Source organism: Talaromyces rugulosus, chromosome V (assembly GCF_013368755.1).
Source record: "Talaromyces rugulosus chromosome V, complete sequence".
In the NCBI taxonomy this organism is placed as follows: Eukaryota; Fungi; Ascomycota; class Eurotiomycetes; order Eurotiales; family Trichocomaceae; genus Talaromyces; species Talaromyces rugulosus.
Genome location: NC_049565.1, coordinates 4,321,992 through 4,344,235, shown reverse-complemented (window position 1 = coordinate 4,344,235; position 22,244 = coordinate 4,321,992). Strand labels below are relative to the sequence as shown.

General features: G+C 47.7%; 11 protein-coding genes across 11 annotated transcripts; 5 read left to right on the top strand and 6 right to left on the bottom strand.

Annotated features, from left to right (window-relative positions):
- Positions 1–158: 158 nt before the first annotated feature.
- Positions 159–1,195, bottom strand: TRUGW13939_10022 (uncharacterized protein; the record flags this gene model as incomplete). Its single annotated transcript, XM_035493138.1, has 2 exons — positions 159–1,080; positions 1,143–1,195. The coding sequence occupies 2 exons, from the start codon at positions 1,193–1,195 to the stop codon at positions 159–161; spliced, it is 975 nt and encodes a 324-aa protein (XP_035349031.1).
- Positions 1,196–2,082: 887 nt separating this feature from the next.
- On the bottom strand, positions 2,083–3,380 carry TRUGW13939_10021 (uncharacterized protein; the record flags this gene model as incomplete). Its single annotated transcript, XM_035493137.1, has 5 exons — positions 2,083–2,558; positions 2,621–2,752; positions 2,808–2,978; positions 3,038–3,153; positions 3,205–3,380. The coding sequence occupies 5 exons, from the start codon at positions 3,378–3,380 to the stop codon at positions 2,083–2,085; spliced, it is 1,071 nt and encodes a 356-aa protein (XP_035349030.1).
- Positions 3,381–4,587: 1,207 nt separating this feature from the next.
- On the top strand, positions 4,588–5,461 carry TRUGW13939_10020 (uncharacterized protein; the record flags this gene model as incomplete). Its single annotated transcript, XM_035493136.1, has 2 exons — positions 4,588–4,970; positions 5,020–5,461. 2 exons carry the CDS (start codon positions 4,588–4,590, stop codon positions 5,459–5,461), a joined length of 825 nt encoding a protein of 274 aa, XP_035349029.1.
- An 843-nt stretch (positions 5,462–6,304) lies between these two features.
- On the top strand, positions 6,305–7,135 carry TRUGW13939_10019 (uncharacterized protein; the record flags this gene model as incomplete). Its single annotated transcript, XM_035493135.1, has 1 exon — positions 6,305–7,135. The coding sequence occupies one exon, from the start codon at positions 6,305–6,307 to the stop codon at positions 7,133–7,135; it is 831 nt and encodes a 276-aa protein (XP_035349028.1).
- A 1,052-nt stretch (positions 7,136–8,187) lies between these two features.
- Positions 8,188–9,030, top strand: TRUGW13939_10018 (uncharacterized protein; the record flags this gene model as incomplete). The annotated part of the gene is made up of 1 exon (XM_035493134.1): positions 8,188–9,030. The coding sequence occupies one exon, from the start codon at positions 8,188–8,190 to the stop codon at positions 9,028–9,030; it is 843 nt and encodes a 280-aa protein (XP_035349027.1).
- Positions 9,031–9,354: 324 nt separating this feature from the next.
- Positions 9,355–9,627, top strand: TRUGW13939_10017 (uncharacterized protein; the record flags this gene model as incomplete). The annotated part of the gene is made up of 1 exon (XM_035493133.1): positions 9,355–9,627. One exon carries the CDS (start codon positions 9,355–9,357, stop codon positions 9,625–9,627), a length of 273 nt encoding a protein of 90 aa, XP_035349026.1.
- Positions 9,628–10,279: 652 nt separating this feature from the next.
- On the bottom strand, positions 10,280–13,461 carry TRUGW13939_10016 (uncharacterized protein; the record flags this gene model as incomplete). The annotated part of the gene is made up of 2 exons (XM_035493132.1): positions 10,280–13,314; positions 13,374–13,461. The coding sequence occupies 2 exons, from the start codon at positions 13,459–13,461 to the stop codon at positions 10,280–10,282; spliced, it is 3,123 nt and encodes a 1,040-aa protein (XP_035349025.1).
- A 370-nt stretch (positions 13,462–13,831) lies between these two features.
- On the top strand, positions 13,832–14,754 carry TRUGW13939_10015 (uncharacterized protein; the record flags this gene model as incomplete). Its single annotated transcript, XM_035493131.1, has 2 exons — positions 13,832–14,112; positions 14,175–14,754. 2 exons carry the CDS (start codon positions 13,832–13,834, stop codon positions 14,752–14,754), a joined length of 861 nt encoding a protein of 286 aa, XP_035349024.1.
- A 559-nt stretch (positions 14,755–15,313) lies between these two features.
- TRUGW13939_10014 (uncharacterized protein) lies at positions 15,314–16,328 on the bottom strand (the record flags this gene model as incomplete). The annotated part of the gene is made up of 4 exons (XM_035493130.1): positions 15,314–15,491; positions 15,546–15,652; positions 15,753–15,937; positions 16,121–16,328. 4 exons carry the CDS (start codon positions 16,326–16,328, stop codon positions 15,314–15,316), a joined length of 678 nt encoding a protein of 225 aa, XP_035349023.1.
- Positions 16,329–17,774: 1,446 nt separating this feature from the next.
- On the bottom strand, positions 17,775–19,202 carry TRUGW13939_10013 (uncharacterized protein; the record flags this gene model as incomplete). Its single annotated transcript, XM_035493129.1, has 1 exon — positions 17,775–19,202. The coding sequence occupies one exon, from the start codon at positions 19,200–19,202 to the stop codon at positions 17,775–17,777; it is 1,428 nt and encodes a 475-aa protein (XP_035349022.1).
- A 1,479-nt stretch (positions 19,203–20,681) lies between these two features.
- Positions 20,682–21,875, bottom strand: TRUGW13939_10012 (uncharacterized protein; the record flags this gene model as incomplete). The annotated part of the gene is made up of 1 exon (XM_035493128.1): positions 20,682–21,875. One exon carries the CDS (start codon positions 21,873–21,875, stop codon positions 20,682–20,684), a length of 1,194 nt encoding a protein of 397 aa, XP_035349021.1.
- Positions 21,876–22,244: the final 369 nt, after the last annotated feature.

Genomic DNA, 22,244 nt, shown 5'->3' with positions numbered 1-22,244 from the left:
TGTCATAGGTATCATATAATGCCTACCATAAAGCAACTCCAATACAGGCATTCCACAAAAACCACGAGCTCAGCCAGCTCCGTATTATCAGTAGCAGAAACAATACAAGACAACAACATATTCATTTCCTGACTGGTAGGAGGAGTGTACAATGTTATTCATAGCTTAACATTATCGAACGCATTCAAGGGTGTGGGCATGTTCAAGACCATTTGTGCATCCTTAAGGACATCCATCCGTAGGATGGTCGAAACTCCCAACTCGTTAAGGATTTTACTCAGTGGACCTTCCCTCCGAGAGAGCTTGACGTTACTAGGAAAAAGGCATTGTGTCCCTAGGAGCGGGTTCGTCTGGACTGCCACCTGGTACCACTTCCCGTCGATCTTGTTAATCGCATTGTTGGTTCCGATCGAAGTTTGCGACGGCATGGTCTTCAGAGGCGGAAGAGGTACGTCTAGTATCAGATCCGGTGTCCCATCGGCCGCGGTGAGGTCGGCCTTGATGTTGTGATCATCCATCTCTAGATTAATATTGGCGAGCCATTTGGGGAATTGATATCCGTATACGCCTCGTACTCGAGCGATCTCGGTATCGACGGGTAGAGCCAGCACGTATCCGTAGAAGGTTCGGTTCCATACGGAGCTGAGCAGCTGGGTCGTACTATAACTATTTTTCCCCGGCTGACGGACGATGATAGCGACCGAAACTTCGTTGTAAGGATCGTTGTCGCAGACGAGGTACGAGTAAAAAGTCAACGCGACCAAACCGTAGCCAGGCAACGCCGTGATGGGTTTCAAGGGCGAAGGGAGTTTAGACTTCAAGTGGTCGAGGGGGGCGAGAAAGACGAGTTGGACACTCCTAGTGCGATAATAGAAGTTGGGTGCGTATATTTGACCGACCCTCGAATCGACCAGCTTCTTTGGGATCTTCCAGAAGAAGTCGATGTCGGATCCAACGGCAGGATCACGGGCTACCTCATCCAGGTTCGGGTTCATACGGTAACGGTCGTAGTATCCATCTTTTGGTACATCAACCTTCTGACCTCCGAACTCGACCTGAACGGTCTGATCCTTTGGGCGTCTACAAATTCATATAGTAGTAAGTACCATGTGAAGGTGAGGAGTGGACTTGAGGACACATACGGTGCGGAGGTCTTTGATGATACCACCGATGAGTGGCCTACGATGGAAGACATGATGCTGGCGGTATTCTAGACAGAAAGGCCGGAATGTGTTGATCTCGTCCGGCAGAAGATGCGAAGTATGCTGATATTTATCTCAGACGCGATGTCGGCACCCCTTCAACCGGCTCAGAAGATGGTTCCTGAGGTTGCTGTAACTGGAATTGAGATGGCGACATCAAGAATATGGCTAACGCAAACTCTAAGACGAAAATATCAAGTAGATGAGGCACGGAACTCTGGTACAAAAGCTGGAAAAATAGCTAGAGTGTGCCCGAAACCCGAAAACTTTTTGGTTCATAAGTACTACAAAAACCAGAAAATGTATTTATTACGAAATTACGCCGCAGCTGACCGTATCCACGTCTCGATTATACTTCGAAATGGAACCACGGAAACTAACGAACGAGAGAGAATTTTAGTCACCCCAACAAGCGGAATAAATGAAGACCATTTCCTCCCTAAATATATTGAGTTACTAGACTCATGATCATACTCTTGTTTACGGACTTAAGATGGAGTTGCGGAGACTGATATGACGGTCAAATGAATCACCCGAGTGCGGCTCATCTCCACATCCTTAAAGTTTCTTAGTTCTTACCGCCATTTATGCATGCCCCACAAACTAGTATAATATTGGACCCACCCGGCGTGCCGAGTATAGTTTGTATTGTAAATACTTGGCATGAAATAAATTCATATTAAATGTATTAGGTTGTAAATCCTTCTACTAGATATTATTGTAATCAAAATCACACCCAAAAAAGCCTCTGTCAGTATCGAAAGAGCCACGTGGAATTTCAAGCTAGAAATGCAGGCCTGATATAATACATAAATTAGAACATAGTTAATAGACACAAAATACGCAAAAATCTATAGACTAGAGAAGTCTATCGATCATTTCATGCCTCGATGACTCTGATAACAACTTTTCCAAGACCGCCGCGATTGTTGTATACGACCTGACATGCCTTTCGAACTTCGGAAATATCCTGCATATTAACAGTAGTTCCAACTACTTGTTTCAGTTTATCCTCCTCAATGTACCCCCTTAACTTGTCCAGGTCTTCGCCATTCGGTTCTAGGAACATGTATGAGTAACTGACACCATAGCGCTTTGCACGGAGCTTGCGAATATAATCCATCGTATTTAAGAGAATTCGCGGGACCAATGGAACAGTAGGGTGATGGGGGAGCCTCATTACTGCTGAATTTTGTAGCTGAGTTCCCGATGGTGCCGTCGATATAGATATAATACAACCACTCCCGGATCGCATCAGACAGAGATACTCCATAGCGAGTCCGTTCGTGTCAAATAAAAAATCAACTGAGCCATGCTCAATGACTGATTTTGGGTCGACTTTCTTGTAGTCGATGACTTTTGGATATTAGAAGCTATATTTGCGAGAAATTGAATATTAGATTATTATCAGTACGTACCTTGGTCGACAGTTCCCTCCCCTAGAAGTTCTGGTATTTTGGGGACCTTGGCTGTTGAAACAGTAGTGATCACTTTCCCTGCGCGGAAAACATTTTTGGCCAATTGACAAGCAAAAAGGCCAGTTCCACTTACTATCAGCATTTTTAGCAATCAAACACGCCGAATCTAGAGTGAAAAGTAACATACAACCGGCGGGCACGAAAACAGTTTTCCCTGAAAGGTCACCATCATATTTTCTCAGGGCTTGAAATGCGGTGCTAGCGGCCAGCGGTATTGAGGCTGCATTCTCAAATGACAGCGAGGATGGCTTCAGGGCGATGTAGCGCTCAGGGCATACAGCATATTCACTCCATGAGCCTAAAAAATTACTAGTCAGCAGAAAATATGACACATCAGTGAAATCGCATATCAAGCACCTCGATGAGACTCTGGTAATCTAACATAAACAGCATCACCAATTCTAAATCTGGTTACACCAGCCCCGATCTCTGCGACCGTTCCAGCGGCGTCGTAACCGAGCTTGTACGGAAAACTGCGGCGTCTTTGTTTAGCGAGTTTTTACTGTGAAGAAATTTGCGCTTACGAGTCTTTAAGAGCGACCTTGAATGCCCCTTCCGCCTTTTTCAAATCGACGGGATTGACACTTGCAGCATGGACCTTGATAATAACATCTGTTGGATCTGTGATTTCGGGACGCGGAAGTTCAAGGAGCTGGTACTCCGATGGTTTGGCGTGGGAAGATATACAAACGGATAGCATTTTTGGTCAGAAGCCTGGTATGAAAAGCAGCTTGCAACTCATGACAGTAGACGGGAACGTAGAGAGGATATAGATAAATCCTTGGCTGATGTAATCCCTACCGGAATGGTTTGATGTCGAACTTGGTACGCTAGCGGGCGATTGTCCCGCATTGGATTGATATGAAGGCCGTAAAAATAACAAAAACAATAAAAAGTTATTTTAAAATTATATCCGTTTTTCTTGTTTATACAGTAACAGTAAAATACGATTTGGGTATGGAAAAAGTCCGCCACGCACGGATTTGGGCGAAAAGACCAGCCGTAATCCAATCTATTGGACTTGGAGCCTTGCCGAATGCAACAATATTTTTTGGCAATCTTTTTTTCTAGGTTTGGAACAATAATTGCACCGACTCCCGACTTCCGATTCCCGGCTTACTAGCAGTGCTTATCTACGGCAGCCATTATAAATTATATACAGAAATCCAACCAATACTTGCGTAAATACCAAGCGAAACCAGATTTGGTGACAGGCCTGCAGCGGCTGCCTCAAGATATTACTTAGTTTATAATGGATAGCCATTGCGGAGAGACTCGTGGGCCGTGGAGAGGTTCTAACTATAACATCAAAAATATGTCCAGTCACGTAGGCAGATAATACACCACGCTAGAGTGTCATTTCAAGCAGGGCAAATTATTCCTTTCGGTGAATTTCCGCCTTATAATCAATTAAGTCTACCAGTGGCAATTTGAAACCAGAAACCAGAAACCAGAACAACTACCTCGAGCATAGCCACAGAAATGGATATGTAGCAACTATGTTAGAAAAAGTTGGATAGTTTTATCTGCCGAATTCGGCTGAACCCACATCTCTCCACAAATAATTTTAAAGACCTCTATTAAGCTTTTCATGCGGAGGACCCAAAGCGGGCGAATTAACTTGCCGGTATCCATCTCCACGACAACCATGCATGTGATTATCCTATGATCTCGAGAGAAAATTGTGTTTTCCCTTGACACAGAATCCAAAGACTTCTGCTATAATTCGGCATTAATTGAAGGGGCCCGCCTGGTTCTCCTCGTTGCATATGGAAAAATATGATAACCTTCAGGGCCCACCAGAAATAGGAGTGCGGGTATAAAAGGGAAGATATAGCAATTGGGAGAATTCATTATTACAGAAGCATGCATTTTAACTAGGTACAAAATCTTATCCATATCCGACCATGACAGGAAATATATCTCTTGTGACGGGAGCGAGCGGTTTTATTGCTAGCCATGTCGTTCAACAGCTACTCGAAAAGGGCGAACAAGTCCACGCCACAGTTCGCAGTATAAAAAATAAAAAGAAGATCAAGAACCTCCTCGACATGCAAAAGCGATGGCCCGGCAAGCTGACTTTGTTCGAAGCGGATTTGCTCGCGGCTAGCTCGTTTGATACTCCAATGAAAGGCTGCTCGGTGGTTTATCATATAGCATCGCCCTTTTTCATCGAGAACAAAATTCGCGATGGCCAAAAAGAGGTCGTTGAGCCGGCTCTCAAAGGAACACAGCATGTGCTTGAGGCAGTTCAGAAAAACGAAACTGTCAAAATTGTCATCTTAACATCGTCCGTCGCGGCCGTCTTTGGCGACAATGCTGATGTACTGAAAATGAAGAATAATACACTATCCTCCGAGTATTTCAACACAACTAGTAGGCGGTCAGCTATTCTTAGGGGTGCCAGATATGTGGTTCGCAATTGTCGACGTTCGAGAGGTGGCAACTGCCCATATTCAGGCTGCTCAACTTCCGGATTCTCACGGTCGCTATATCTTGGCTGATGGCAAAACACGTGGTTTTGTGGAACTTGCTCGCATCCTGCGATCCATCACCCAATCTTCCCGGATTCCGAAAAATACAGTCCCCAATGCCTTGGTGCGCCTATCCGGACCATTGCTTGGACTAAGTCAAAAATGGCTGAAACTGAACCTAAGCATCCCTTTCGACATCGACAATCGTCCTAGCTTGGAGCAGTTGAAGATCGTTTACCGGCCTCTGGAGGAAACATTGGCGGACCATTATCGATCCTGGAAATCTGCACAAAGCCTAGCTCACTGACACGATTGAACAACACCATCCTATTATTGAAAACATTCTTGCGTCACACCTTCCGGCATGGTTTTCTTGCATCATTTTTGGGTTCGACTTATCTTAGCTTCATTGCTCTTGGTATGAATTGCACCTTGTACGTTTTTATCTTTTATTCGTATCATTATCGTCGAAGTCAAAAAGAAGTCCCAATCTCAAGGGCGACAAACACTTATTGCAGGGACGATATGGGAAAAAGCATGCCATATGTTAGCGTGAATTTGACTGTAGGATGATAGGTTCTGTCGACTCATTAGTATTCTAATATGCACAATTCGTGTCAGATCGTGCTTATTTTGACTCGTATACATTTCATTATATGGTTATCACTATTAAAATAATCAACGGAGAGGGGCCTGGTGGGGCCAAGTAAATACCATATGCTCTGTTCTGTTAGTATATTCCGAATAAATTACTCCGGAATCACTCAATGTTAGTTAAGCCAACACTTTTTAATGTTTCCAATGGAGAGGGGATATTGTAATTTTTAAACAAGAGCATCGCAGTGGGTGAACCTATACTGTACGGGTCTGGAATAAGACGCTTTCATCTTCTTCCCCACACTCGCTGTATACCACTGTGCGGGCGAATTAATCACCCGAGACAACATTTGAATTAACTTTCAGTCGTTACAAGTGGCAAAATATCACTGCCACCTGTACGTGTAACATTTCGTGATGTCACTATTACCTATAGAATTAACTGGCCTACACACGAGGGAATCTACTCTCTCTATATAGGTATTTGGAACCCCCTACACGGGTGACGGATTATGTAGATAGTTAGGACGGAATTGCACAAAATATAGCAATCATGCCATTTCTAAAGCTACGAGACGGAGCTGAGATTTTCTACAAGGACTGGGGCAACCCCAATGGCACCATCGTCACCTTCTCCCATGGCTGGCCCTTGAGCAGCGACAACTGGGAAAACCAAATGGTTTATCTAGCTGACCAAGGTTACCGCGTCATCGCACACGATCGCCGTGGCCATGGGCGATCTACCCAGACCTGGGATGGAAACAACATGGACACTTTCGTCGACGACCTCGAAGAGCTATTTGCCTTTCTCAATGTCAAGGATGCAGTGATGGTCGGACACTCCCACGGAGGAGGAGAGGTCACCCATTACCTTGGAAAGCACGGCACTAGTCGCTTCAAGAAAGCCGTTCTTGTCGGAGCTGTACCTCCTCTCATGCTGAAGACCAGCGCCAATACTGAGGGAACGGACAAGTCGGTTTTCGATTCTTTCCGGCAGGCTATGCACCAGGATCGTGCGCAGTTTTTCCTGGATGTTCCCAGCGGGCCATTTTTTGGATTCAACCGACCCGGGGCGAAGAAAAGTGAAGGGCAGATTCGGAGCTGGTGGCAGCAGGGAATGAACACCAGTTTCAAGTCGGCTTATGACTCGATCAAGGACTTCTCAGAAACTGATTTCACAGAAGACCTCAAAAAGATCAATATTCCAGTACTAGTTCTTCACGGTGACGATGATCAGGTCGTTCCAATTGAGGCATCTGGACTCAAGTCGGCAAAACTTTTGCCTCAGGGCAAGCTGAAGATCTATAAGGGCGGATCTCACGCGATCCACAACATAAATATTGACGAGGTCAACAAAGATCTTCTCGAATTTATCAAGGCATAGCTTTGGTTTGTTGGGGTATATCTCCAACCCCGTCTTAAGTACAAAAGTACAGTGGAATAATGAGATGAATTTGAAGTTTTTCGCTCAAATAGATTCAAAAACCACAAATATGGTGTGAAAAATGTAGAGGTGCAGACCCGTACGGAGCACGGTTGGCATAATTACCGTTTTACATGTAAATCCAAATTAATATTATATATTTTTGATGGTCACATATAAAAATATATATGTAACACAATAACCATAATCAGGTAGAAAGATTGTTTGATTTTCCTAGTAATTACTGCTCAATAGCCAACTATGTAAGAAATTTATAATTTGACTGTTGGGAGTGGCCCAGTCATTATAGAAGAGCTCGATACCATCTCGAGGCTTTAGGTATGGATTTTTCTCGTCAAATCAATGATTGGGAATGGTAGATTACTATGAAATCTTTGATTTAAGTGATGAAAATGCTTGCCTATTTCTTGCCGAAATTGTGCACAGTATCGCTCTCGCGAAAGATCTAGTTAAGTTTCACTATGACTAGTAATAAGTATCATATATGGCTCCTTAAATGCGGTACTAGTTTGGTGATTCTCATGGATCATTGAATAAAGGAGAATTAAGAAGCCGGGTGTAGGAAGAATGAAGCATTCAATGTTTCACGCATGAGGAGAGGGACGGGCTCGGGTAGTTTATTTGGCCGCCGTCTTGATTAAATAGGAGATATTTTTTCTCATATTATTCCTTCTTATCAAATGACCTTCTGATGTCTTTGGAAGGTTATGAGCGTTGCTGCTCCGTGCCCCAGCCTTCTCGCTTTGCTCTTAGCATCATTTAGATTGAGTTCGCAATCCTCAGTCGGGCAAATGTCAACCCGCTGTCTACCGAGGTATGTCAGGATCAAGGCGATCATTTCAGCTCCAGGGTGATAAGAGACTAAATCGCCACAGAATCAACTATTCAAACCTCGCCACGAACATTCACGTGGTGTCTTTTCTTTCTTTCTTTCTTTTAACGGCCATCTTATATATTATTCCTATCTCCATTTTTCATCTCAAGCTAGCATGATGGATGACGAAATCCCAAGGACCATGAAGGCCCTGGTCGGCAACCGCTCGATGATCACTCGAATCTTAAATTACGCTTGTAGTAGTTCCTCTGGAGATGGAGTGAAAGTCACAACCGTCCCTGTCCCCGAGATAAAGGACAACGAGATCCTCGTCCGGGTACGATGCGTCGCTTTCAATCCAACAGATTTCAAACATGTTGACATTCTCTCCCCCCGAGGAGCTATTATTGGATGTGATTATACCGGCACTGTCGTAAGGATCGGGTCAAAGGCACCTGGCAATTGGGCAGTCGGCGACAGGATAGCTGGGTGGACTCATGGTGGACTATACCCCGATCGAGGCTCTTTCGCGGAGTATCTCAAAATTCCAGGCGACCTGGCCTGGAAAGTCCCATCGTCTGTGAGCGATGAGGAAGCGACCACGTTTGGAGTCTCTGCTGTCACCGCCATGCTGGCTTTGAACGTTCGTCTCGGCGTCCCTTGGATTGACGACACGGGCCTGGCCAAAGGACGATTCGACTCGCCGATCCTCATATACTCCGGTGCCACATCTGCTGGCATCTACGCTATCCAGCTTGCAAAGTATGCGGGTTTGAAGGTTGTCACGACAGCATCTCCACGTTCCCATGATTTTGTAAAAGAATATGGCGCCGATGATGTATTTGACTATCGATCATCTACCGCCGTCGTGGATATTATCCGATCCTACCCTAACATTAAAATCGCTATGGATTGCTTTTCGGAGGGCGGCTCAATTGAGTTTTGTGCAAAGGTTGTTCGCAAAAACCAAGGGCGGGTGGTCACGCTCCTGGATCCAGGGACGACCATGGCAGCGCCGTGAGAACGCCGGTTACGAGTTCATAGCTGTTAATTGTTAGCGTTATATTTTACAACAGCTCAACGCCCCAACATACCTCAGTGGAATCTGCTCCGAAGCTTGGAACGGAATTGAGTATGCGTCTGAAGCTTTGCTTGCTTGGACCGGGTTCTCCTCGGAGCCGTCTGGTTTTATCCCCAGCCCATTGCTAACCAAGGAGTGAGAGTGCCTGTGGCCGTTCGAGTGCGAGTGCGAGTGCGAATGCGAATGTGAGTGTGAGAGGGAGTGTGAATGGACATGCGAATGCGAGTGGGAATGACCATGGGCGTCCGTCGCCGGCGGACCAAAATGGACGGCGTGGAAGTCGATTTTTTGCTCGGTTATACAGCTTTCAACCAGGAGTTTCAGTGGCTTCCTCCCTTTGGGCCTAAATTTGCTAAGAAGCCTTCCGATAACGAGGCTCTGCGCAGATTCTATAGGTCACTGCCGGATATTTCTGAACAGCTCAAGCCGCCTCCCCTTCAAAAGATTGAGGGCGGATTGGAAAATCTGAGAGTTGGCCTTGACTTGCTACGTCAAGGGAAGGTTTCTGGTACCAAGTTGGTCGCATGTCTGGAATAAGGTGGTTTTCCGTTTGATTCTAGGATATGCTGGTACCTTGACAAGGAGTATGGGAACTAATATAATATTAATTAATTGGTTAATTAAAAATAAATAATTAATAATATAAAATGTGATGCAACAGCCTGGCATTTACAACTCGGGCGGGCATCATTGAGCATTTCCTATATAAATTAGCCAAAGGAAGCTGGCCTACCAAAAAAGTGCCGTCTTGATCTTAATTATAGAGACCTGTAGCCTAAGCGCTAGCTTTGGAAGATGCAGTTGGCTAGACCACGAGTTGAAGATGTTACGATTATTACAAGATGCTAAAAAGAAATTATATATGCTGTTATAACCGTAAATCATTATTTAGGCTTCTAGTATACATGACTAGTGAAAATGGCCTGTGGGACTACCCAAGTGGGCGGAACCGTTTGAATACAACATTTGAAGCACGACGAAGAATCTATCGCCGCCATTCTCCTGGAAATCGTCAACAAGACGTCAATTGATCCTGAAAGTTCGGGTTATTTATGTTTTGAGGTTCAGATACTTAGAATGAGCAAAAGCGTCCATTTGGAAAATTTATATACTGTAATAACATAGGGGTATCTCAAAAACAGACAGATAAACAAGCACCATAAAGCAAAACCCAGCTCAACAGCTCTTTTCACTCGTCCTGATTCGAAAGAATATCCCTTCTTTCCTTATACCACCGTTCCAGGCAAGCCCGCCGTTGAGCCTGCGTCATACTCTCAACAACAAAGGCAAACTCAGTTGCATTCGGGAAGCCGAATCTGCGCGCCATGCTGCAGAACTGACGCCTGCGTACATCCTGCGGCGGGTTGAATTTGAATTGGATGGTCTGGCCGTCGTCCTTTCGCATCTTGAAGTTATTCCCTTGGCTGTTAGAAACGCCGGAATTTTGAAAGACCTGGATATCAGCCTGGAGGTCGTTGGCTTGCTCGGCACGACGGCTGAGGCGTTCTTCCACCTTGGACGAACCGATGACTTCGTTGTTTAGATGAGTGTATTCGACCCCGGCTCCTGCAAGAATCGCCTGGACTGGATCGTGTTTTTGAACCGGCTGCGTTGTTGTTGTTGTCGTTCCCGCACCAGTCGAAGGGGTTTCGCCTAGAATCATTGCTGCAAGTTGGCTCATGGTGCCGTCGTTATCTTCGTCTCCTCTTCTGGAAGAAGGGGGAGCTGGCGCTGGTGAGCCGTCTTGGCTGGTGATTGCATCCTCTTGTTCCAAGTCTACGCTTACGACCTGTACACCCGCTTTGCTTTCGGCGATGTTGGTCTTGTTGACAATATCTCGCAGGACAACGTTGTTGTTTTGATACTCGAAGAGGTTACTGAGGCCAAAGATCTCGCCTCTCTGGTCCTTCTTCTCCTGAACTCCTTTAAAATACCGTCGCTCCGAACTGGCGTTGTAGCCGATATTGGCTTGTTGCTGTTTGTAAATCTGACGCGCATAGACGATTTCCTCAATCGTCCCTGCGGAAATCAGTCGAAATACCTCAACGTCCCTCTGCTGGCCGATACGGTAAGCCCGGTCTTGGGCTTGTAGATCATGAGAAGGATTCCAGTTGGGGTCGACGACGACCACCTTATTTGCAGAGACGATATTCAAGCCCACACCTCCAGCTCGTGTTGATATCAAAAAGACGAATTGCTGTGGATCAGAGTTGAAGTCATCTACCGCCTTGGCTCTATCCTCGTAGGACATGGCGCCGTCCAGGTAACTAACATTGTAGCTGGTGTGATTGAACAACATCTGAAGCATCTTGAGTAGTCGTACACTGTGCGAAAAGACAAGCACTTTATCCCCGTTTGCGTGCCACCATTTGAGAAGCTTTCGCAGGACTTTCCACTTTCCGCAAAACTCCGGGTTCGCGTAATTGATAATCGAGTCGCGACTCCGGTAGAGGTCTCGCCATTGGTCCGGGACCGCAACCTGTAGCATTTCTAGGTCCTTGTCTTGTTTTTCCCTCGGGTCAACCCCTTGGGGAATCAAAATGGCCAGATGGTTGCTGAGTTTCTGCAGGTTGGTAATGGCGGGGAATACATAACTCTGCCATTTCTGACCAGAGGGCAGGCGGGTGTGACAGCACCAGCCAGATTTTTTTCCAGAGCCACAGTCACACATCTCCGAGGCTGTTTTTATATACTGGACGACATCGCTATTGAGAAAGTTTTCATACGCATCTGCTTGGGTTTCGGTCAGAGGGCAGAACACTACCCTATCACTCTTTTTAGGCAGTTGATCGGCAATGAGGGTCTTCATGCGGCGTAGAAAGAATTCTGGAAGAAGATTTTGCACCAGTTTCTTGGCCGTTTTTCTGGCCTTGCTTAGTTGGCATAGAGTTGCATCGTGAGACTGGCCGATTTTCAAGGGCTCTGCAACAGCCTTCTTCCATGCTGTTACGGGCCCTAGTTTTCCTGGGTTTGTCCAGTTCAAGAGCGTCCAGAGCTCTTCGTATTTGTTCTGAATAGCTGTACCCGTGAGTCCGATTCGACACAGCGCGTTGATTTCGTTCATTGCTATAGCCGTTTCAGACTTTCGCTCTTTGATTTGATGGCATTCGTCGGCAACCACACAGTCCCATTCCACCATGTTGATCGAGTCCTTATTCATGCGGTATGTAACATATGTAGTAATCAATATTTCCAGTCTCCCGGCCTTGGCCGCTTGGAGGGCTTCTTCCTTTCGATCGCCGTGGAAGACTCCAACAGCCCACCAGCCCCATCGGTTGAGCTCGGATTTCCAGTTCTCGATCAGCGTGCCAGGACATACTATCAGTGTGCGCGGATACCAAACATTGTCACCGGTTCTTCTCAGCTTTCTCATCCGTTTTGAGTCCCGTTCGTCGGCGGTCTTTCCATATGCAGCGGTTAGAAAGGCAATAACCTGGACTGTCTTGCCTAGGCCCATATCATCTCCTAAGATGCCGCCCTTTTGATAGACAAATATCTCATGTAAAAACGAAGCACCCTCGACTTGATACTCGCGTAGCCACTGGGCTATCGGGGCCGGTATGAGACCAAGCGAATACGGAAGCGGTACATCTTTATATGGCGCCGGGGGACGCAAGTCCCGAAAATTTGGTTTTTCTTGTAGATGCTCCAAGTTCTCATCATCTGAAAATTCAACCTCATCAAAGGTTGGTGGTAGTTTCAGCCCGCCCTGTTTGAGTCGTTGCATTCTGGACTCGAACTGGGACCGCCGGCGCTGTAGGAAATCCGGCAGTGTATACTCCATTAGCTCGTCTTCGGACGACACTGGCTCTTCGGTGTAATCTCTCATATAAGCTGGCCGTTGGGGCTGTCGTGAAGCAGCATCCTTCTTGCTCAAAGTGCGACCTACGACAGCGTCGCTCGCTGGCGGTTTCCTTCTTGCTGTTGTAGTAGGTTCTTTGCCCTTCGTAGATTCTCTTTCCTTGCGGGTCTTGCGCGCTTTTAACGACGTCCGTTTCCGTTGGATGCTTTTTCTGTTCTTGAATTGTTGATACGCGGCCTGCCCGTCGTTGAACTCGTTGGCAAGGAGGTCGTCATCCTCGTCATTATCGTCATTATCGTCGGATGCGAGCATGATCGACTGATCTTTGTCATCTTCTGTTGGCGTTCGCTGTCTTTTGCGCGTGTTTTTATCATTTCTGTTGTCGACGTCGTCATCGTCCTCGTTTCGCGACCTCTTATGTCCTACGATAACTAGTTAGTAATCTTTCATTTCATTCCTGGGTTGCGCGCGGAGAACATACCAATGCTGCTGGGTTCAGACACTGGGACGACGGAGATGATTTCTAGATCATCATCGTCGTCGTCCCCGCTGCTGTCTGCCGGCGTCATGGACCTATTAAATGTTTTTAAACAAAAAAGTATAATCCAAAGCTGTTATCTGATGTTCTTCCAGACTCGTGTTCCGCGGGGAAGAGGGAGCAAGTTAACGCGTCGGGAGGCTAGCGATCAATTAGCTTGCCCAGGAGGGAAGGAGCTCCAACTTTAAATTTTGCGACGACCGCAGCGGAACATCTGAAAGAAAGAAATCATGCACAAACAACAGATTAACAACCTTTTCTATATTTCGATATCCTGCTAGATTTTTTTTTTTTTTTCCTATTCTGTACTCAATCAACAGCAACCACCTAAACGGAATTTTCCAACACTATCACCCGTCCCATCAACGGGCGCAAATTTTCTCCCTCTTCTTTTCTTCACCATGCCTCTCGACACATCAACCACCTACCCTCTCACCAAACTCCGTCTCGATGGCCGACGATGGAACGAGTTACGTCTGCTACAGGCCCAAATATCCACAAACCCAGCGAGCTCGGGCTCATCGTATCTATCCATGGGCAACACGGCTATCATGTGCACCGTCCACGGCCCACACGAGTCCAGCGGCGCGGGAAACGCAGGTGAAGCAGTGGTTGAAGTTGATGTGAATGTGGCTGGGTTCGCCGGGGTGGATCGGAAGAGGAGAGCTGGGGGGAGTGACAAGTATGAAGGAAAAAAAAAAAAAAGAAGAAATGGAAGGACAAGAACTAACAAAAAGTCTCTAGACAAACACTACAACTATCAAACGCGCTTCGCTCAGCTTTTCAATCGCATTTACATACCTACCTCTATCCACACAGCACAATCAGCGTGCAAGTCTCCGTACTCTCAGCAGATGGCTCACTACTAGCCGCCGCCATCAACGCATGCACACTGGCCCTGGTGGACGCAGGGATTCCGATGCCGGGGATGCTATGCGGATGCACGGCGGGGATGAGCGGGAGTGCTTCAACACCGCAGGACTCCAGCAACGACGATTCGTCGCTCGACCCGCTTCTTGATTTTTCGCTACCAGAGGAACAGGAATTACCATTCATCACAATCGGAACCACAACCGCGCTTCCCATGGGCGAGAACAACAATCTCGATGAAGACGGCGAGGAAGAAGAGGGCGAAACAGATGATATGAAAGTCTCTATCCTGAATATGGAAAGCCGCATGCACAATTCGTATTTGGAAACGTTACTGGCCGTCGGCATTGATGGGTGTAAACAAATCAGAGAGATTCTGGAGGGAGTGGTCAAGGGCTCGAATACGTCGGTTGTGCCGCGGGGTTATAAAGATGATGACGATGAGGATATGTGATGTAACGAATTCGCTTGTATGTTAGTTAATGTATAGTTTACTTGGCTATGGTCGAGGGGAATGAATTAGACGGCTTCTATACACTATGCATTGCATGATGACACTGATGGCTTGGATCAACGACATCAATATAGATATCTATATCTCTAACCCTTATATTTTTTTGTTGAGTTCAATGCTGGCTGTCAATGACATCAGTTGACAATATCGAAACTTGTAGCAGTGACATCTGTGATAACCGGATTCATGCCAATGCGGGGAAATCATGCTAGCCCCAATTGAAATCTCAAACTGCGCGGGATAACCGAGGTTGATACTACATGTACATCGATTGACGGCTCTTCTCCCGTAGACTATATAGTTAAAGGTTACGATTATACTAGACTAAGTCTCTACAATGAAAATAGGCAGATTGCCAGAGGCTGGCAGCTCCTAAAGGAGCTCCGGCGAGAAGATGGATTGTATTATCTCTCAAGTCAAGTACAAGCGCATTGGCAAAAAAAAACCCCCCCGAGATGTGACTCAGGGTCTAGATAATGAGACATTTTTAGGAGATGATTTAGGCGGATGCACCAGAGTCAATGATCTTGGCGGTACCGCGGACGGAACCAGAGCTGGTACCGAGCTTCTCGATGTTCTGGACAACATCGTATCCGCTGGTGACCTCGCCGAAGACAACGTGCTTGCCGTCGAGCCAGCTAGTCTTCACGGTGGTGATGAAGAACTGGGAGCCGTTGCTATTTATTTCAATTAGTGATACCCCTTTTGTAGACCGGGAAGGCGAAGCTTACGTGTTAGGGCCGGCGTTGGCCATGGACAGGAGGCCGACTTTCTCGTGGCGGATCTTGAAGTTCTCATCGGCAAACTTCTCACCGTAGATGGACTTGCCACCGGTACCCTGTTGAAGATGGACGGTTAGTGACTGGGAGCTAGGTAATATGACAATGAGAGCCAGCTAGCTGGGGCCAAGGTGGGGTAGTCGAGGGAGGGAGTCTCACGTTGCCACGGGTGAAGTCACCACCCTGGAGCATGAAGTTGGGGATGACACGGTGGAAGCTGGAGCCCTTGTAGGTCAAGTTGGCACCAGTGTTGTCCGTGAAGCCATTGCAGAGCTCAGCAAAGTTCTTGGCGGTCCTGGGGACGACATCGTCGTAGAGCTTGAAGTCGATGCGACCGGTGGTGGCTAGAAAGAGGAAAAGTCAGTAATCGATTGAATTCAGCACGGAAGCTTTTGATGAATAGACAGGTTGACAGGCATAGGAATTGCACAGTGCAATTGACACAGCGGCACGCGTACAGGTACAAGAGAGGGCAGGAGAGAGAGCGGACGAAAAAGCAGAAACGCAGGCAACGAGGGGTAACTCACTGTTGTTGGCAGGGCCGTACTCGACGACAAAGTAAGCGGTAGACATGGCTGGCGAAGATTGATGGAAAGCGCGAAGAGAAGGCGAAGAGTTGAAGCAATTGGGAATGGAGGATCGAGAGTAAAAAGTCGGGCGAGAAGAGGAGGACGCAATGGAGCGAAGAGCAGAAGAAGGTGGGGGGAGCACTGCTTTGACACTGCGGGAAAACATTGTTGCTTTTCGGGGCAGGAGGGGCAGCAAGTCACGGGCGAGGGGCAGAGGGGTAGTTGGACGCTAGGCTGTTTCTGGGTTAGCGCTACTGCGACTGCGGATTGTTTTTTTTCCTGCCTGGGGCTGCAACACGACGAAAGTTGGTTGCGTCTGCTGCTGCTGCTGCCTGGCTAACTGGCTGGCTGGTGATGGCGACATGGGCTTACCGGTGAATACTACTAGTGACACTAGTAGAAGGGAGAAAAAAGATGGATTGACGCAGAATCAAGGCGTAGTCAAAAATGAAACGCTGAAAGTTGGCCTCTTCTAATGCAAGTTGACAGCTGAACAAGGGAGAGAAAAAACAAAGAGTCTCGAATAAAATAATACAGTAGTGAAGAAAGGGAGCAAGCAATTGAGACTGTAAAAATACACGAGCCGATATTATTAGGATGGGGAATGGATGCAGCACTGGTAGGATAGTAACAACAAACAACAGGGGAAAATTTTTGTATGTAAGCTCTCGGCATGGAGAGCTCCAGCGAGCTAGCCTGAACGGGCAAGTCTCCGTGTCCCGTGACATCACGTGAACACTGCACCATGCAATAACTATGCAGAGTCCTTCTATATTGGCATGGTTCATTAGTTATGCAGCAGATTTGCTATAATCTTGTTTCCGGATGGCATGCAATTAAACTAGAGACAAAGAACCAAAAAGAAATAAAACAAGAAATCAAGGTGATGTGGTCTATGATGTCAGTTCTGCGCACCCCCCGTATTCCTGCATTCCGCCAATGACATCGCCGACATGGTTGCTCGTGGTGACCTCGGTTGGAGACGTATTAATTCTGTAAGAGTTACATGATACAAAATGTTGATCTTCATGTAGTAGTATACTATATTTACAACATAACATAAACCCCGCAGTCAAAACCTTACTTGGCATACCGTCATTATGCAAACTTATACAAGTTCCATCTAAACATAAAGGGACGTCGGAGCGAGTTCAAAAAATCACAAGGCTCAAATGCATCAAGCAGTGAATGCATATTATATATGTCGCTCGCCCTTAATAAATCCAATGTTTTTTTAAACCTTTAAACATTGCATGTCTGTCTGTCTCTTCACTCTCTCTCCAAAATCGGACATTGTCCGTCTTCCATTTTGCAATTTTCTCACGGACGATTGGAAAAAAAAAAATAAAAAAGAAAAAGAAAAAAAAAGAATAAAAAATATTCGTGCCCTTACTGTCAAAGGGCAATGTTCGTCGTTGTCATGCGTGATTTGTATGTTGGCCCAGCCCTTGGCCAGAATCGATATTCTTGGCTCGGTGAGTAACCCCGGAGTGGCTGTTCGAGCTGTAGACTTGGGCTGTGAGATGGTATGGCCAGTATTATAATTATAATTATTTAAATGGCGTCGTGGCGATTTGGTTTGAGTTTGACGCGGATACATCTTAATCACGGTTCAGGTATGCACCATGCCACTGTCGTTGTTTGGCACGATGGCCTTGTCTGCGGCAGGTTGATCCTCTTCAGCCGGGGTGTCTTCTTTGCCTTGGCCGTCGCCTAACAAGTGCGATGGATACGGGCTCAGGTCACGGCTACTAGTGGAAAAAGTCGAAGTCACAGAAGGATGATGTTTATCAGGGTGATTGTCATTGCCATTGCCATTGGTTGCGGGCAGGATTTCAGACGGCAAAACAGCGGCATCTTCTTCCTTCCTCCCTCTGTCTTCTTCAGGATCCGTCTCTGCAGTCGGTGGAATAGCGCTTGCTTGCACATTATTCGTCTCAAAGGCGATGGTGTTGATGTCTACGTTCAGCGAGTTGAGACCACCCTCGATATCACGCACCAAACGTACGAATTCTTCAGGGACGAGCCCGCTTTCCCCTGTCCGAGGATCTTCAGCCACTAACCAGCCTTGGCCGTGCCGATACGAAACCAAGATCACTTGGCCTTCCTTCAACGGGAGCTCATTCTCGTGTTCTCGGGTAAAATCAAACAAGGCAACCGCTTTGCCGTGCATCTCTTCATCTGGAGACCCAATGGAAAATTGATAATCTCGCGAGTATCGGGATTGGCCGGCGTCTGAATAGTCATCGGCATACATGTATTGCCCTTCCAAATATTGTGGGTCGTTTGAGGTCACGTTTGCATTGTTGGAATGCCCATACGATGCATACATGGAATACCGGCCTTGGTGGGCTGGATATGTGATAAAATCACCGCCAGGCCCGTCATCGGTTGCCTCGTCGTCCTTGACATAGTAAGTTTCGCTGCCATCCCCGTCTATACTCACCAAGGTGCCGCGGTCGCCACCGCGAGCAAATATGGAATCATGGCCGCTGTTCCCAGGGCTTCGTCCTCGTCCACCATAATTGTGCATTGACTTGTGCTTGCGATGGCGAGACGTCACAATCGGGCTATGGAGATCCTCGTCCTCACTGTACGGCGGGCCTCCATCGCCAAATGACACAGCGGGAAGCTGCTGGTTGCCATAAGGTTCAGAGGGCCAGTTGCTTGTTGACCACGAAGTGCGAGACATATCCCATGATCCAGATTGGGGGTCGGAAAGCCTCCTGCTCTCGCTCACAGGAGTAGACGTCCTCGAAGGGACTGGAGCGGGACCGTAATGTAAAGGATGTGTTTGTGGATAGGCAAAGTCGCGCACAAGAGCATACGGCAGGCTAGAATGCAGGAGCGAGTTCACGTGGGACACAGGGCGCGACCGGTGCTGAGATGCTTGAGACACGGTCGAATACACCGACAGGCGCTCCCTAGCACTCGAGGAAATGCGCCGCATCGGCGACAGTTTTCCTGGTGGATCAGCAGCCGCCGTTGTGCTTGTGGAAGAGGATCCCATTTCGGGTGCTGCTGGTGGAGAAGTCGCCATTGGAATGGGCTATACGAAGCAAAATTAGCACTATAGTCGTTGTTATATCACGACGCGAACTGGATTGCATACAAGACGTTGGGGAGAGGAGTAGATGTGAGCTATCGAGACCCTTTCCTTTTCACCCTATAATCGCATATCGATGAACACAACGTTTCTTATATCCGGGCAATAACCTGATGCCCCGTCTAGAAGAGTATATCGGCGGTGCGCTCAGCCAGTGAGACGCAAATTGACGGTGTCAAGACTGGTGTCGATGATCCCTCGTGGGTGAAGGCGCGGTTGTGTGGAGAATGCGACAGGGCGGTTTTTGTCGACACGAGGGGAATGATTGAAGAATAAATAATAATAAAATGAATGACAATTTGTCGCAATCGCCCGCTGGGTCGGCTGGCAGTCACGAGAGAAAAGGGTATCCCCAGAGGTCGAACGACAACCACACTGGCGGCCTGCGGTCGGTGTAGGAGGTCGGTCAACAACCCGGCTGGCTGAAGAAAAAGATTGGTGGCGCGAAAATGGGAATTCTCGAAAGAAAGGAAGACGTATGTATAATGGCGTGTTAAGGGGAGGAGCGCTAGGTGCTTTGTCGCAGAACGGAGGTGGGACGCAAATAATATGAAGGAGCCCGAAAAGAGGCCGGTCAGGGCGAGCGGAGCGGGCTGGTTGGTGTTGCTAATTTTAGCACAGAGAGCGAGGGAGGGAGAGGGGGCTTGTTTCTGTCGCCGCACAACGATGCACCAGCGCGACCAGGCCGGACAACAGGATGAGCGCTCTCGCTAAAGGGAAGACAGGTTACGATAGGGAACGACACAAACAAGAAGACAAGTCGAACATGGGAACAGTCGCAGCAAAAAGAGTCAAAAGAGGGTTAGCCCGGGCAGGCGATGACTAAGCCTCGGCCCTGAGATTGCCGCTAACCTCTTCGGGCAAAGGGTGTGGCGTGCAAGATCTCTCAGGCAGACCTCAGGCAGACACGTGCAACTGCAGGAAGGAGCCACCGGGATAGACACTCAGTTGTGCATACAGTGGTGTATCAGTCCACACACAGCGTAAACACGCCCAGCAGTTTTACCAGTCCTGGTCGATAGGCTGTCCGCCGGCTTTGCTGCAGAGGTCACGTGATATGCACCTCAAATTGGCGCGTTTCAGGTTTCACTGGAGAGTCGCAGCGAGTGGGTCGTCTTCATTTCGGCTACTGGACGCAAGCAACAAGATCGGTTCGGTAAGAAGTGTTATATGATTTCACATCTGACTGCAGATGAATCTATTTGTGGCTAGGGAAGCAGTTTACACAAAGAAGCAAAAACAAGACAGCAACAAACGCCTTTCCCCATGCAAAAAGAAACCCTCGAAAAAATGCATATCCCCAACTGCCCCTAACGCCCCCAGTTATCCTAACAGTCGAATCCGCCCACTCCTTCTGGGGGTGCCATGGGCTATGACCCGCCTGGATTTGAGCTGAACGCGCACAGCTGACATCTACGCTGCGAGATCCCGCCTACGACGCATCATTGTCGGCTGGGAACTTGGGAATGAGGTTGTTGTCACTGTGACTGTGGTAGTAGCTGTCGGGGCCAGAGATATTGTTGTCGTCACGGTAGTTCCACCCACCGTGACTGTCGTTGGTGTGCCGCAGCTGGAATTGCCATGCGTCTGCAGCGATTGATCTCCTCCGGCTGTTGGTGACGTGGTCGAGACAATGGGCGATCCTGCTGCGGCTGTAGCCGACGAAGCACCCGTCGATGACTGAGACGGGACTGTCTGAGTCCCCTGAGTCTTCACGTTTTCGAATATGCTCCGAATGGCTGCATCGCCGTAGTTGGTGACTTCCGCAAATGCCACATTCGCCGCATTCGCTTGGTTGCTCCCGGTAGAGGAGGAGTCTTGAGGGTCGATGATATTGAGATCGATGCACGTCGTATACACCTCCGGCATGTACGTGGTATTGTCCGTCTTCAAGGTCGGCCAATCCCAGACCCAATAAAGCGTGTAGGTCGACTTACTCGGCACGTCCTTGGGCACGGCAATATCGGTCTGACACCAAAGATTGGCACCCTCAACCGACCCGGCCTCCGGCTTGCGCGGAAATTCCTTTTGTCGGTCAACGGATATAGGGCTAACATCGTCGACTTGGTAACACTGGCCGTCATCAAAGTATTGAGTCGACAACAGCTTCCCGCGGCCATCGCCCCCCGTGCCGTCCAAATTCCACACATTGTGAATCGCCAAAAACGTGTCGTCTCCCCGCGGCTTCTCTGTGCCGTAGACATAGACGGTGCCGCTATGCGCTGGCTTGCCGCTCTTGATCCACGGCTGCGTGACATGGCCGTTTTCCTGGTAGCGCATAGCAACCACGTCACCAGGGGCCGCTTGGAGTCTTGGGCTGTCTGCAGTATTGTTGGAATCCTGCTGGCTGGGTCGACACATGGTCATGTTGTGGAGGATTTCGTCGCCGTTGTTTTCCGGGAGCTGCCACTGCATCATTTTGTCGTTGAATGACGGGACTCGGAAGACGTTGCCTCGAGGATAGCCCTTGGCCCCGGTAAAAGTCCCGTTTGGCGATACCACTGTCAACTCCTCAACCCAACTGTGGGCGTTGACTAGCGATGAAAATAGGATAATAGTGAGGGGCAGGGCCACAGTCCAGCCGTGCTCCATGATGGCCAGCATCATTAGTATTGCGGAAACTCGATTAAGAGATAGTCTTGTCGATGTGAATTTTTCTTGATGCAACTATCTTGACATCGATGGGATGAAATTTGACAGAGGAGAAAGTAAGTATCCTCACGATGACCAATAGATAAAGTAGACAGCAGCCGATACCTGTGACAGATGCATTGTTGCAGATAGATTGACTCAGACATACAAAAAAGGTTTATTGTGCTGTGCTGAGTCAATAAGCACCACCCGACAGTAAAAAACGATCGCCTATTGTTCATTATCCTTAGCCATGAAACGGTATCTTTGTCCTATTGTTTGTAACCAGCATGAGTCCATGTCGCACAACGAAGCACAAGACTTGTCTGATTGGCTCTCGACACT